At 26.6% G+C, this 17,073-nt stretch overlaps 1 protein-coding gene across 1 annotated transcript; it reads right to left on the bottom strand.

Annotated features, from left to right (window-relative positions):
* Positions 1–14,981: 14,981 nt before the first annotated feature.
* Positions 14,982–16,725, bottom strand: LOC130979322 (transcription factor NAI1-like). The gene is made up of 4 exons (XM_057902740.1): positions 16,569–16,725; positions 16,023–16,484; positions 15,532–15,942; positions 14,982–15,447 (listed from the first exon to the last, which is right to left on the bottom strand). Exons 1-4 carry the CDS (start codon positions 16,605–16,607, stop codon positions 15,373–15,375), a joined length of 987 nt encoding a protein of 328 aa, XP_057758723.1. The 5' UTR covers positions 16,608–16,725; the 3' UTR covers positions 14,982–15,372.
* Between the last annotated feature and the right edge of the window lie 348 nt (positions 16,726–17,073).

Below are 17,073 nucleotides of genomic sequence, written 5' to 3'. Positions count from 1 at the left end.
TCGTGTTACATCCAAATTTGCTGCAAATATATTTCCTCTAATGTTGCTTTTTTTCTTCTTTCTTTCCTTATTTCTTTCTTTCTTTTAGTTGAACGAATGTAAGTTCATCCTCTTTCAAGTAATTTTGTACCATTATGTGTTTCTTCTTCTTCTTTGTTTGATTTTTTTTATTTTTATTCTTGTTAAAAGAGTAAAATAAGAAGAAACTTGAGAAGATAAAATAAGAAAAAAAGATGATGATGATGATGAAAAAGAAGAAGAAGAAGCAGCAAAAGATGAGGAGGAGGGAGAAAAAGAGTTTTGAATTATGCAGAACTTATCAGCACATATACACAAAAAATTCTTAAATAATACACTCAAATATTTTCGTGTTACACCCAAATACAGAAAAATATTTTCTTTAATGTAGAACTTTACATTACATTCAATTCAAACCATCAATAATGAACAATAATTTTCACAAATAAAAACAACATTATTCACCTACAAAATCATAAACTTCTAACGAAAACATTAACTAGAATCGAACCACACTTCAGCCACTTGATTGGATTTAAAATAATCAATTTCATTCTGGTTCAATTGACAATTTGAACTTGAGTTATTCATTATCTTCAATAACGAGATAACTGATGATGGAGGAGAAGGAGGAAAAGGAAGGAGAAGAAGAAATTTCAATGAAAAAAGAAGGAAGAAGAAGAGGAGGAGGAGATGGTGGTGGTGAGAGAATAAAACAAGAATAAACTTGAGAAGGTTAAAAAAAGAAAAAGATGAATAAAAAAGAAGAAGAAGAAGATGGTATGATGATGATGAAAAAAAGAAGAAGAAGCAACAGAAGATGAGGATAAAGAAGAGAGAAAAATTTGAATTATATAGAACTTATCAGCACACATATACCAAATTTTTTTAAATAATACACCCAAAATTATTACAAATAAAAAAATATTTTTTCTAATAAAGTTATTTTGTTAAATAATAACGAGAATTAATTTTATTAAAATTTTATTTATAATTTATAAAAGATTTAAAATTGATAAATTTTTAATAAATTTATTTTTAAAATTTTTTTATTAGTGGTAATTAAATGGATAAAGAGTATTATTGAAAGTGATGTCACAACAAAAAATAATTACAAAACAAAAATCTTTAAGAAAAGAAGGATATGATTTCATAATTGAAATAGTAGTTAGTAAAAATTATAATGACGATGATAGAAAAAATAGTAATAATAATGATAGTAGTTAGTCCTATTGTAGAAAATAATTTTATAGAGAATCTAAAATCCTCACAAATTATAAATAAAAGCCACACAAAATTAATTTAATAATTTTTGTTTTTATTTAACTATTTTTTTAATATATTGACGAATTATTGTCCACATATAAGTATTTTTCCTATACAAGTCATACAAGTTATTTATATTCACGCGTGCACGTTTTTTTTCGTGTCGTTACTGGCTTACTGCACGTTTTTCTTGTTGCACGTTATTTTTCTCTCTCGTTTTTGTTGTCACTAACATCACCTCCTTCTCCTCCTCCTATTTCTCTTTCTTTTTTCATCGGAATTTTTTTTCCTTCTTCCTTTTTCTCTTTCTCCTCCATCATCAGTTATCTCGTTGTTGAAGATAATGAATAATTCAAGTTCAGATTGTCAATTGAACCAAAACAAAATTGATTATTATTTTGACTCCAATCAAGTGCTGACGTGTGGTTCGATTTTAGTTAATTTTTTCGTTAATAGTTTATGATTCTGTAGGTAAATAATGTTTCATCGTTGATGGTTTGAATTGAATGTAATGTAAAAGTTCTGCATCAAAGAAAATATTTTTCTATATTTATAGCAAATTTGGGTGTAACACGAAGATATTTGGGTGTATTCTTTAAGAATTTTTGGTGTATGTGTGCTGATAAATTCTGCATAATTTAAAACTTTTTTTCTCCCTCCTTCTCATCGTCATCATCTCCTTTTTTTTCTTATTTATTTTTTGTCTTATTTTATCTTTTTAAATTTCTTTTTATTTTACTCTTTTAACAAAAATAAAAAATAAAAAAATAAAACAAAGAAAAAACACATAATAATATAAAATTATTTAAAAAAATATATTTATATTTATTCAACTAAAAAAATAAATAAAAAATCTAAATGTTTTTTTTATATAAAAAATGATCTTATTCTTTGAAAAAATAGGAAAAAATCTAGATGGGTAGTTATTCTAAAAAAATTGTACAAACGCACTGCGTGCAATTAATCACGTTCCAACCTACCCTATTAAACGGGAACTTGAACGGTTGGAAATATAAGTAGTAAGTAACAGTGCCTCAATTTCCCATCGTTGTCTAAGTGGCACAAGGTTTACATGTTTCACAGGTACCTAATGCTATACTACACGTGTATGTTTGTGTTTAAGGTAACGTTTGTTTTGAGGTATTGAGACAAAGTTTGAGTATTAGTTTGTTGGTTCAGAGATTAGTATTAAATTTTCTGTCTCTATCTTCAAAATTTTAGTATTTCAGTATCTCTAAAAAGTAGGGACATAGAAGACTAAAATTTTTAGAAATGAAGACTGAAATTTTAATAACATTTTATACCTAAAATACTCTCATTTCAATTAATTAATTTCAATTTTATCATTTGTGCAAATTAAATTAGAGTTTCATTTTTGTTTCAATTTCTATATCTCACTTTGCACCAAACAAAATACTGAAATTTATTTCAATCTCTGTCTCTTAGTCTCTGTCTCTCCACCAAATACTATTTAATTTCTTGTTTTCTAATAATGTAGATATGATTTGTTTTGAAAGATTGAGGGTAAAATTTAGTATTATATTTAATTTAATAATTAATTATTAAAATTAAAATTTTAATTTTTTTAGTATTTTAAAAAATTAGAGATACAGTAAACTGAAATTTATGAGAGTAAAAATTAAAATTTTAATAGTATTTTTTTAAGGGAGCTACTCAAATGAAGATGCAAAAAACATCTTTTTATGAAGATGCTTTGTATAAAAGTGTGATTTGTTGATTTGGCCACACTTCAAATAAAAACAACACTTTTATAACATATCAAAATCTAACCCTACAATCCATCATCTAAAGGTCAAAAACAAAAATCATCATATGAAGATAATTATAATATCTTCATGGGAGTACCCACCTTTTTTTAATATTCTTATTTAATTTTGATCATTTTTAATTTTTTCTATAAACAGAATAAATTAGGTCTATGCACCTTTCTTTTTTTTATGTAACTTCCTCTCATCACCAACACTTTCTCTACTTTTTCTTACCATCTTCGACCAAACCTAGTCGCTCCCTTCCGCACCTCTCCACCACTTCCCTAACCTCACTTCCGTCAAAATCTCCCCTCCATGCTTTCTGTGGTGACCTCAACACTTTTCTTTACCAACTCACTTTTTTTGAGATTCCCTTTTTCCGTTCTTTCAACTTCTCTCACCAACCCATATTTTTCGAAGTTGAATTAGCTTATTTCTGCAAAAAAAAATTCAATTTTAAATTCTTTGAACTGTTTTCATGTGGTTGCATTCTCAATTATAAATCTTTGTGAGCTTTAAACATAGATTTGTTGTTGAGTTTGAAGAGTTTGACATGTCTTAATTTGTCTTATATTAGTATATCCAATAAGTTAATTGTTTAATTAAAAATTTATTATGATCAACAAAATTTTTTAAATAATTATGTAAGACATTAGCTAGGATAGAAGAGAAATAATAAAAAGTATAAGATTATATAAAAGAAAATAAAAAAAAGTGTGAAGTGAATGCTGATTTATATAATAAACATGAGTTGAAATGAAAATAAAAAAATAAAATAAATTAAATTTTATTAACCAATTAATATCATTTTAAAAAAATAACATAACCATTAAAGATATAGAATAACATACATAAAAATAAAAAAGAAAAAAGAGATGAAAATCTAAGACTAAAGATTACATATAAAAAATACAAAAATGATATAATAGTAAAAAAATTATAAAATGACAATTCTATTTAAATATTTATATGACAATATTAGAAATTTTCTAATATATGAGGAGTTTTTTGTGATATTACTTAATTTTTCCTTTGTATATTTTTAATAAATAGATAGATAATTAAATAAATAGTTGTAATATTAAAATTTAAATCATTAATATGAATTAATATTTTTGTATATTGATAAAATTGTGAAAGAATAGGAAAAGAAAAAAAAAGATGAAAAAATTTTATTGATTGTTAATTGATTGAATTATATTGTAAATTATGAAAGTAAAACTAAATATAGAGTATTGGCCTATAAAGATAAAAGTAAATAAAGATAACATAAGATAAAGAGATAACATAAAAATAAGATAAGATAAGATAATAAAGAATAAAATTGTAACTGAATTTATGTATTTTGTTAGGTTGAATCTATGGGTCACGAGACTTTTTTATTGTCGTTAAAATAAAAGAGTAATTTAATATATACTATAATTTCTTTAATAGAATTAGATAATTTAATATATAAAATTATGAGATTAATATTAAGTAGATTATATAAATATTATTCTATGTAGTAGTATAAATGCAATTTTATAGATATTTTTTTTATACTATTATAAACTAAGTTTATAGATCACATGACAATTTTATAAAAAGTTTAAAAATATGTGTATTCATGTATTATAAAACTATTTTGGTTCCTTTTTATATATTATAATAAATATATAACAGATTAAGATGTAAGTTAGGAGCCATTTCAAATTTCTTTTATTTTTATTTTCCAGGTTTTTTGTTTAAATCCCATAAAAATACCAATAAGCTACATATCCAATATTTTCGTTAGTTTTCCCAAGTCGCCAACTAGCCGCTATCAAAAAATGGTTTCCCACAATTAGAGAAACAAAAACCTGTGCACACAAGGTAATTAGCAATAATGATATTTTTTAGAGCAAGCCTTCAAAGTATTGAGTGTACTGCATGATCCTGCTAGTCAATTATGACCATTAAAATTTTTTAATATAAATCTGATACATGTGATTTTTTTTTATATTTTAAAACATCTAAAAAACAAATATAATGAAAAATGCTTAACTAGCTAGACTGAAAAGTAGTTGCCAGAGCTTCAGATTATTGTCACATTTATTGGATTCATTATGAAATGAGTGTGTAATTAATTAACATTATATCTGTATCTAAATTAAAAGAGCGCGTCTTTAATCTCCTAAAGGCTTAGGTTCCTGTCATGGTTGTAACGAGAATGGAAAAGTATAAATAAATAATGAAAATATTAAATAATATGAATAATAGATATATTAGATGTTTATTTTAATATTAAAATTTAGATAATTAATTTAAAAGTATAATATATTTTTATTTAATTGATAATTGTTCATATTATTTAAGATGGTTATTATGAGAAAGTCTAGAGAGACAATAATTTTGTTAAAATTTAGCCAGCATTTAACCATAAAAAATAAAATGAGTAATCCTGCAATATTGGATATAATCTCTCACCGTTAAATATACTTATAATAGTTAATTGATGACTATATATTACAATTTCTGTTGTTCCCTAACACTCCTCAATTATTATTTACCTAATACTACCCAACTAAAAAAACCTAAAATAATCTTGCGGAAATTTATGGTTCAAAGAATTTAAACAACAATATTGCAATTGAAAATACAAAGCGTATATACATAAGTGTAATGAAACTCTTTATTACTCATTTTAAAAATTTAAGTCAATAAAAAAATAATTATATTTCTATTTTTTAAATATAATATTATATCATAAAATTATGCATCTAAAAATTTAAATTAATAAAAAATATATAAATTGTTATATCTGAGACAATAAATAATACGAAAGAAGTGTGTGTGGCTTCTAAAAACGATGAAAAGTAAGAGGAAGCAAGTTGTTATGCGTTTTCACAATCATGCGGTGTCGTATTATCTGTGAAACAAAAAGAGAGGACCCATCCACCCCATCAAGCCAACAGCAAGCAGGTAGACGCTGCTGCTTCCTGCTAGTGCTAACTGACGCTTACCCTCTACTCTTGCATTTTTCATTATTTCACTTTTCCTTAACTTTATCTCTCACCATTATTATAACAGTATAAAACATCAAAATAATCAAATATTTCTGTATTCACGCTGAAAATAATTATCCATATGTAAAAATTTTAACTTTACTTTGTTTTCTTTTTCTCGTTAATTAAGATAGGAAAAACACACTAGAAATTCTTGCAATTTCCAAAAACATTTTTACCGCCTATTTTTTCTTATTTATAATGTTTAATAATGATAAGAGGTTATTGGATCAAGCAACCTACTACCACAATTATTGATTAGGGTCAGTTTCACGACTTCATCAGCAGCATTATTAATGGATATATCAAGATGCATAATATTGGTTAATAATTAAAATATTGTCCGAAGAATATGTGTGCATTAATTTATTTAGTAAAAGTAGACACCAAAAATTTAGTTAGTAAAAACCAAAACATACGATCATTTTAAATATTGAAAAAATAATTTAATCAATATTATATATTTTTTGGAATCAATTTAAAATATATTTTCTTTAAATAATTTGATAGATGCATATGCATTTAAATATTAAAAATATTACGAGACTAATATTTTAGTGATATTAGTTAATATTTTAGATCAACATATTATTTTCATACTATTAAAATTATGATTTACAATTTAAAATTTAGAATTAAGTGTCAATAAAAATTCATAAAATTTGTTAATAATATAGTATTGGTCTAAATAATTAGGTAACATAATAATTGAAAATAAAAAGTCAAAGTCAAACACATGTGACCGGCCCGTGGCAAAAGAGGGGAGGAATGAAGGGAAGAGTGGTGAGTGTCTGCATACACGAGGTGATATATTAAAAATGTAAAATATTTTATATATTTATTTTTTAAATAATTATTTATGTAATTAATATAAAATAATTATTTTTATTTATTTAATATTAAATAATTAAATATACGCACGAAATTATGTTATACTAAATGTATATTAAAATTAAATTTTAAACTTGAGAAGTTTAAACCATTGTATTTATTTATTTATTTATTTTGTCGTGTTGCCGCTACTGTGTCACTTGCATTATTACAAAAGACTGAAAGGGGAGGACCATGCATGAATCTTCTGAATAGTCGTATTTGGGTTCAAATAATCATTTTTGTTACACTATAAGTTTTACATAGAAATAAATGATTATTTGTATCATAAAAGATAAAAATTTTGAATCGAAACTAAATTAAATATTCTTTGTGTGATAAAAGTATGTTAATACTCTAACTTTCTAAAAATAAGATATTTTTGTCACAAGTATATATGTCAGCGATTTCATCTTTAATAGATATAAATAGTCATTTATTTTTGTACGTAGCAACAAGTGTGGGCCTTTCTTCCTATTTCCTATCTTGTTATTATAACTGTATATATGGCGTTGCAATTCATGGTCCCTCTTCCCCCACTAACAAACAGCTATGTTAATTTCTGGAAGAGAAAAGGACTAATCAAGCAGCGACTAACATAATCATCACCATCATCACAGTAAGGTAAAAGCTAGCGCTTCATGAAGGAAACACCACAACATATATATGCAGGACACCAGCATGCACTATTTCAAATGAAATCTGTCTGATCTCCAATCCATGTGCGCTTAATCTAGCTAATCAGTAATAAAATTATTACAATAAACTTAGGTTGATATATATAATGGTTAACTATCTAGTTCGTTTAAGTAATATTCGAAAGTTCGAATTTCATTTTATATATGTAACAAATCATTAACCAATATCAAACTCTTAAATGAAATTAGTTAGTTTTTGACTTGTCGAATCAAAAAATATAATAAAAAAAAGTATTTCTCGTTACCTACATGGATTACCTCGTATAGCTTAATTAATGAATCATTATATATCTATATTCCATATACATAGGGAGCTGGTTTTTTAATTCTTACAACATTGAAAGTATCATTTGAAACAGTTAGAAATATATATACTTGTTTATATATTTTTTGTTATTAACTTAAGTTTTGAAAGAGATAATTTTATGACATGATAACATACGAGATTAATGTATGCAAATTTGGTTTTATAATTGGGTACATAATTCGACATGCAAGCTCAACTTAATTATGTTAAAGTTACCTAGAAAGTTAGCTAGGTAGGTGGATAATAGTGATATCTAATGGACGAAGGCATGGATGAGGAACACGAAGATGCCTTCCCAATGGATCATAACCATTATTCCCTTCTCCTGTAGTGGTTTTGAATCCAAGATATATATGGATATCATATCAGTACTGACCCACTTAAGTTTTCTAGCTACTTTTCTCAGTTTGTCCTTGTTATCATCCCCCATTTGGATTCATGATTAAAGAGCAGGCGTACGTGCCATTCTTGACCAACTTTAATCATTAATTAATGCCAAATGTGTCTGCCTTAATCAATCTAATTAGCTTCCTTCTTGATCCTAATCACACTGCACGTGATTGTGTTCCTGATAATAAAAATAAAGCATAGAGGATCTTTGGGTTATCTAGCTACAAGGGAGTATTAGGGGACCCTTCAAGGTTTTCAACCTCCTTAATTAATTAATTATTGTTTTCTTAATTTGTTTATTGAGAATCGAGTTATTGGTGGTAGATGAATAATGTTTTGTAGCCCACTTTTAGATTATTTCACTTAGAACAAGAAAAACTACGGATTTGTGAGCCCAAAGCCCTGTTTCCTCTCCTGAAAACATGTATTATATAATATATAGTACTATCTCACTATTCTAACTTAGGCTTTATCAATATTTTGAATACTATCTTGGATGCTGCTCCATTTTTGTCTGGTTTTTACATTTGGAAACTCACTCTTCATATCTAACTCTGTCTGTCTCTCTAGTTATATACACACACAGGAGAATGCTAATTTTCACCCTAATAAACATAACTATTAGCGTATTCTTAATTATAGGGTATGAAATGAAGGATGAATGTTGCTAATAATCTAATTTGTAAAAAGCAATCAAAAGCTAAAATGAGAAATATAAAAAAACCTTTATTCATCATTTCTTCAACACAGGAGTGGATGTGCTCAGAGAGTGCTTAAGTGGCTAGCTATGGTCTAGGGCTAGAAGGTATATTTGAAATAAAAGAAAAGTATGTGATGAAAATTATATTTAACCATCCATCATGGGCTTAAAGAGTGGTCATATACGATTGGATAGAGTAAGAAATGAAGATAAGAGAGAGAGAGAGTTGGAGTAGTATCTATTGTGGAAAAGATAGTAGAATCGAAGATCAACAAAATATCCAGTAAGAAAGGTGAATGAGATGGAAGATGAACAAGGGGTGAAAAACAGAGAAAGATCTAAAAAGACCATCTATAAGGTGGTCAAATGAGATCTACATATAAACGGTCTCTCTATAGACATGATACATGATAGAATTCAATGACATTACTTGATTCATGTAGCCGACCCCATCTAGTAGGACAAGACTTTGTTGTTGTTGTTTGTATGTATCCATCATGGGCTCATGGCAAGGGAATGATTACACTTCACAATCTTATGAATTCAAAAAGTATGGTGTCTTCTTTGTGTTGTATGTTGAACTAGCTAACATAGTTGATAAGGATCTAAAATAAAAGGAGGAATAAAAGCCTATCTATCTTTAGCACCTGATATAATTAATGGAATTTCTTTTTTGTTAACTGTATGAATGTTGACTTTGTTATGTATCTCATGGTGATGAATAGAGCCTTTATCAATGAGTGTATTCATGTTTATAATATATTTAGCTAATAAGAAAAAGTTTTGCAGGATACATTGTTAACATAGAACAATTTTATTATGCTGCATATTATTATATATTATGAAAATAATTCAAGCAGCACATACAACAATTAAGACAGTCAAAAACTTGATTTGAATTATGGAGAGGCATCTATTGTCTTTATGTATGTCCCCATCCTAACTGCGATCCAATTAAAAAGCATTTGGGGATTCCTTCTTCCAGATTCTATGTACATGGATGCATGTGTGCTCGTGGTTGATGATCAATTGATCATAAATCATAAATCATAACTCTTAGAAAGGGAAGAGAGAACAATAAAAAAAAGATTTGTATGTGTTTAGATTATATAAAATAATATAAAATAATAAAATATTTATAAATATTAAAAAAATTGAAATAATAAAAATATAATATTTTATAATAAATATTAAATAATTTTAATAAAAATTAATTTATCCTAATATATTCTAATATATAGAAAGAACAGTTGTTTCTAAAAATCCAATTAATATCTGCTATGTTTGGCGGTTGGACCTGTAGACAATACCACAGTATTTGATCTTGTGACAATTGAAAACAACAAAAAGTCCACTACACGATTTTTGTTGGAAATCCATTTTTCATATTCCTGGTGAAATGCCCTGTTTGGACCTTGACCTCGTTTCGTATAAGTAAGTAGACCAAGAATCAGATAAAGGAAAAGCCCAGTTGGTCCATCAAGCTCTTCACCATCACATTTCTAACAAAAAAAAAAAAAATCCAGAATTATATTTTTAGTTTTTTACACATATGATATTAAAAAAATGTTTGAAATGTTATGAATTAGAATTTACTCAATAATTAAATTCTTTTTTTTATTTTGGAATAACTGAAATAAATAATTTTGAATCATTTTAAAAATTTTAATTTTAATTTTTTTATTTATAAATCAGACAAAAAAAATTAATTTTTAAATTAATTCTCACCTTCAAACTGAATATATCAAATATCAAAATATCTTTATTTACAAATTAATAAAATAACTTTGTTTCATATAAAATTATTCTAAAATAAAAAAATTAATTTAATTTTATTAATATATTACAGTCATTTTAAATCATGAAATTAAATTTCAAACAAAATTAAATTAAAAAAAATTCTTTTTCTCATATTAAATAAGTTCTAAATTCATTCATATTTACTATTAATAAAATTATAAAATATTAAGTAACTAATTTAAGTTAGTCTAATAATTAAACTATTAATTTATTTAAATAAATATTAAAAGTTTAAATTTTATATTCTCCATACAATAAGTTTTTTTTTTTTTGGGTGTCTATACAATAAGTTATTGTTTAATACTAAATTTTTAGATAAAATTTAAATTCACAGAAAATTAGTCCTACAAAATCAAGGATAAAAAGAAAAAATAAAAAAGATAAAGCATTAGGTAATTAGCGTCCAAAAAACATCCGTTGGAGGACAGATTGAAAAAGCAAAAGAGAAAAAATTATGATGATGAGTATCCAAAAAGTCGTTGTCAATCTTTCAATTTCTTTAAGAAACAAATTAAAAATCGCTGTCAAATATGTTTAGCTACCACATTGTGTTGTCTCACATCATAATTTTAGCGCTATTTATGCTGCTTTATGGACTAAGAGAGATCAAACACATCAAAGGCACCTTTCTATTTTTTTTATTAATTTTTCTTTTTTTACATAACTACATTTTGTTTTCGATGCATCTTATGATTCTTACACGAAGTTGAGGGGAAACGCAACATGCATGAACCAATTCAATGTCAAATAAGCAGTGCCCAAATAAACTTTGTTTTTGACATGAATTTTCATTCAGATAGCTAGTAACCAATTTTTGAGTTGTTGATGACTGGCTCTGACCTAACTTTCTTTTTAGACAAATTTATATATTTTTTAGGTTCATATAACTGAATTTATTGCAAGTCATATAATTTATATTAAAAAGCTTTATGTAACAATGAATTTCGATAATATATAACTTGAAAAATTTTTTGAACCAGTAATTTTTAATTATTTTATGATTATTTGATTAGTATAAATATTATATTATTTTTAACAAATAAATTTTATTAATTTATAATATATGAGTGCAAATTGTATTCATTTATATGTGTAAAATTTTGATAAATATATATACAAATTATATATTTTTTGTATGTAAAATATCTGTAAATATAAATACAAATTATTTATGATGAAATATTTATAAAAAATGATAATATTATATTATTATATTAATTATATTAGATTTATATTAAAATTAATCATCAAAGTTAAAAATAAATTAAATCATATATATATTTATATATAAATATATTAGTAACTAATTTTAATAAACTGATTTTAGTATATAAATAATATTTTTGTTATTCTATATAACCCAAATAAATATCTCCTAAGAAACTTCATTCATTGATCGTAGTTGAGTTTTCACCGCAAGCTTTCCTCCTCTTCTTTTTTCAGACAAAGTACTATTTGACATAAAGCTAGTGGGAAAAAAGAGAAAATGGACGAATCATTAACAATTTAACACCAATAAATTAAAACCACCCAAATATATATTTTGCATTTTCGTTGAACATATGATCACCGACCATAATATGAACCATAAACATTAGAGCAAGTCAAGGGTGTTACCTTATATATATACACATCATTCGGTTACGCAAACCAGAAAAGTAACAATAGTCTTCCAGAATCGGATGCTGTTTTATTGCATCCTTCTTTATCATAAGGTATACAATTGATTAAAAATATAAAAATTATATATAATAAGTTATGAATTAACTATACTCGAACTATCCTTTTTTAAAATATTCTTTAAAATCATCAAACTCATCAAGTGAGATAATATAAGATAAGAAGAGCTTACACTCAATTCAAAATCTTAAAATAGTAAGTTAATAAGTTTCTCATTTTATAAACTCTTCATTTATTTTTATTTATTTTTATATAGAACTAACTTTACTTTTCACACTTGCAATACTAACATCATTGACTGAAGTCATATTAATAATACAATAAAATTAAAATATGTAATAATTATTTGTGTGTAAATTTTCACATCTAGTTAGAACCTAAAACTATAGGAACTACTCAAATAAAAACGTCTAAAACATCTTTTTTAAAGATATTTTTAATAATTAAAGTTTAATACATAAAACTGATTAAATTGTGTTATTTTTGTCAAAATTAGATTAAAAAAATTGATTTGGCCAAAAAATCGACGATAAACCAATCTTAAACTAGTGTAAATTAATATTTTTTTATAAAAAATAACTATAATATTCTTATTATAGAAAATGACTAAAATATTCTTATATATATATATATATATATATATATATATATATATATTATCTATTATATATTACTAATTTTAAGGTCAAAATGTGGCACATGTCAATCTCTCATTGCAATTAAAATCAAATTTTTTTCTCCAAAATTAAAGAACTCTCCCCTCTTCTCTCTTTCCTTTTTTTATCTCTCTCATTCCTTCACTCTCTCTATCTCTCTTATATATCATTATCAATAACTAATTACGAATTTGACAATCAAAATATATAACATAACATTTTTTAATTGTATTTAAATTAAAATTAAAATACTAAAATTGAAATATAGTTATATTATATATTATATTTAGGGTAAATTACTAGAATAAACCAATTGAAACCCAAAATTATCCAAATCCCGCAAAACAAAATGACTACCTGAATATCCCAAGATCCATTTTTATATAAATCGAATCTATTAAATTCAATTTACGAAACCAGTAGTAAATCGAATTTATTATATTCGAATTGCATGCAAATTAACATATACCTATAAATCGAAACTAATAGCTTCGATCTGTATATGCATGTAAATCGAAACAAAGAGATTCAATTTATACACGTGAACAGATGCTCATGGTAGATTGAAGCCAATGGTTTCGATTTAGTATGGTGATCTAATTCAAAGTCATTAGTTGTCCTTATTAAATATAATTAGTATTGGTTGTGCTTATTGAAAATTATTTCTAGTTCTTATTAAAAATTATTTTTAGTTTAATTTATAAAAAATAAATGGTAAAAATTTATTTAAAAATTATCTTTTAAAAACTAATTTAATAAATTATTTTAAAACCAGTAATTTTGATCTATCATGGACATCTATTCACGTGTATAAATTGAATGGAATGGATTCGATTTACTAACACATATAAAATCTCTTTGTTTCTATTTACATGCATATACAGATCAAAGCTATTTGTTTCGATTTATAGGTACATATCAATTTGCATGCAATTTGAATCTAATAAGAAAAACAACTATTTGTACCCATGAACTTTACGAACGTTGACAAAAGTACCCATTAAAAAAAGAAACTAATGGTGCATCCATCAAAGATAGATTCCGTACGACAAAAGTACCCAAATTCAAAATTTATGTTAACTTTTTAATAAAATTCCAGAATTACCCCACCATTATCTTCAACCCCTCCTCTCTTCTTTCTCAAATCTCGAACACCTCCATTGCCTAAAAACCCTAATCTCAATACCTAAAAATTCCAAATCATCATTTTTCCAACCCTAATTATAGAAATATTTTAGAAATTATATATTAGGAATATTTTAATCATTTTTTATAGTAAAAATATTGTAATTATTTTCTATAAAAGAGAATATTAATTTAGACTAATTTAAAATCTAATTCATCAATTTTTCAACTAAATTGATTTGTCCAATCTAATTATAATAGAAATAACACTGTTTAATTAATTACATATATTAAATTTTAATTGTTAAAAAATATTTATAAAAAGACATTTTAGTTATCTTTAATTAATTAAGTGACTCTTGAAAGTATAATGTAGACATTGGATACTACATGTTTGACATTGGTATCATATGAACAAATCAATACCTTCCTTTTTGTTATTTAAGTATTAAAAAACTTCTATAACTACTGTTTGGAGGCATCGGTTTGACATTGCGTCTTCAAGAAGTTAAGAACAGACATAAATTAGTTTAAACTTAACGTCACCAATCCAGAACAAGTTATCTAACAAATAAAAACAAAAAGAAGAATTGAAGAGAAGATTTGCAAAGAGCACAATATATACCAATGATAATCAGCAAGTTGATAAATTATTAAATTTACACAGAAGTAGTATATATAAAACGACAATAGGAACAATAATTTCTAAAATATAATACATAAGTACATGCTATATATATAGTTTATGAAACAAAATCCTTTTCTCAACAATAATAAAAGAGGGAATTACAAAGAGGTCTGTATCACTGTGTAATATATATGATAAGTGAAGACCTCTCAAAAAAATCCACCTCTTGAAGAAGAGGAAAAGAATATGCTAAGCTAGCTACTCTCTGATCTGGGATAGGGTGTAACTAACCCAGCTAGCCAATAATGGAAGAAATCAAACAACACTATGAGAAACACACAGGGCCTTCATTCATATACTGATATATGAAAGCACTGCGGTAAAAAGTATCATTATTGTTATTATTGCTGTAATCATGATGATGATCATGCATGCACCATCTTCAACTGAATTGTGTCAATGCCACCCGTAGGCTTCCTACTAGATCCTTTGTCCTAATGGAGCATTCCTTCTTCATCTTCATCATCAAAAACACATAGAAGCACAATTCAGATAATGGAACTTAGAAAGAAATGCATTAATTAAACTAATTAATTCGTACCTGAGCGAGAATAGTGATATCGAGAGTGTCATTGCCGAAGGGCAAAGAGGTGGTTGTGTGAACAGTGAGATTATGCTTCTCTAATACGGAGAGTATTGCAGCCTCACGAACACCCCTACTGTTCTTGCACTCTTGTTTATGGCAGTGGATTCTGATGAGTACGTCTTTACCACTAACTCTTGCTTTGATTTCCGGAAGTGTATTACAATTTCCATCCAATAATGCTGCTGCTGCTGAAATTTCGTTCTCATTATTATCTTCATCGTCAACAAACACGAAACATCTCTTTACTGCCACCCCTGATTCAACCATAGTTTTCTTTCTAGCCTTCTCCTCCTCCAAATACTGCACTCGTTCCTGTAGTTGCTTCACATATTTTATGGCATCTCCCAATATTGAAGCCTTGTCCATCTGTTCCCAATCAGGATTTATCAAATAATTCATTTAATGATAATTATTATTAAATTTCACTTAATTCACATATAATATACCTTCTTGAGGCCAGGGACCATGGCGGAAAGAGCGACGAACCTCTGGCTGAGCTTTTCCCGGCGTTTTCTTTCGGCGATTACATGCTCCTGAGCTTGGACTGGATTCCTAGCTGTGGCGGGAAGGACCTTATGCGGTGGATTATCATAGTTGAAGAAAGCAGAGAAATGAATGTGGTCGTCCATCATCAGATTAGGGTTCTTAATGTTGGAAGAATTAGGAAGAGACGGTGCCTCAAAGGAGATAAGTTTGGGTGGTGATGGAGAGGTGGATCTAGAAGGCATGGCAGTGTTAAAAGGGGATTGAAGTTGATGTGGTGGTGGTTTGGTTTCAGAGTTGGAATAGCATTCTGGGGAGGCTGATGACATAGATTGCATGTCCATCTCAAACTTATCAAGCATTTCTTCAAATGAATTCATCATCATCGGGTATTCCTGGAAGCTGCTAGAATATTCTTCCATTCCCTGTTCATGTCAAACAAATTTATTATTATTAATTAATTAATTCATTGCTTTGGTTACTCTGCCAAGTATGTTTAGTATGCTTACAAATTCAGCCAAGTAGTTGCTGGATGCAATTTCCATCATCTTTCACTTCTTCTTAGCTTAGCTTGTGATTATTGAACAAGATTGTTTTGGAAGAGTGAATAATTTGAGATTATTTTGAAAGCCTTGAAGGAGTTGTATTATATATAGGGGGCAGCGTACACGGTTCAGATGCCGGGTGTATAGACTATAAAACACGTGTGAAAGCGTTAATAGACTATTTGCCTTTGAATGCGGCTCATCCCTGTCTTCACTAATCACTGGTCAAATTTTGCCTTCTTTTATTTCCTCTATTATTACCAATGCTATCTAAGAGATCTAATGAACACTGTGATAGGAAACGAGTTGACTTGTATGTAGATGAGCGTTGACCCAGACAGTGCAGATGCTCTCTCCTCCCTTTGCTCTCCCACACCAACCACTAAAATCATGCCACGTCAACAATATATTACACATCATTTCTAGCACATAAGGCAATTCTACTATATACTATCATTTAGGTGAACCT

The sequence above is a fragment of the Arachis stenosperma genome, chromosome 5 (genome assembly GCF_014773155.1).
Source record: "Arachis stenosperma cultivar V10309 chromosome 5, arast.V10309.gnm1.PFL2, whole genome shotgun sequence".
NCBI lineage: Eukaryota > Viridiplantae > Streptophyta > Magnoliopsida > Fabales > Fabaceae > Arachis > Arachis stenosperma.
Note: the sequence above shows the minus strand (reverse complement) of the source record. Positions and strands in the feature narration are given on the sequence as shown.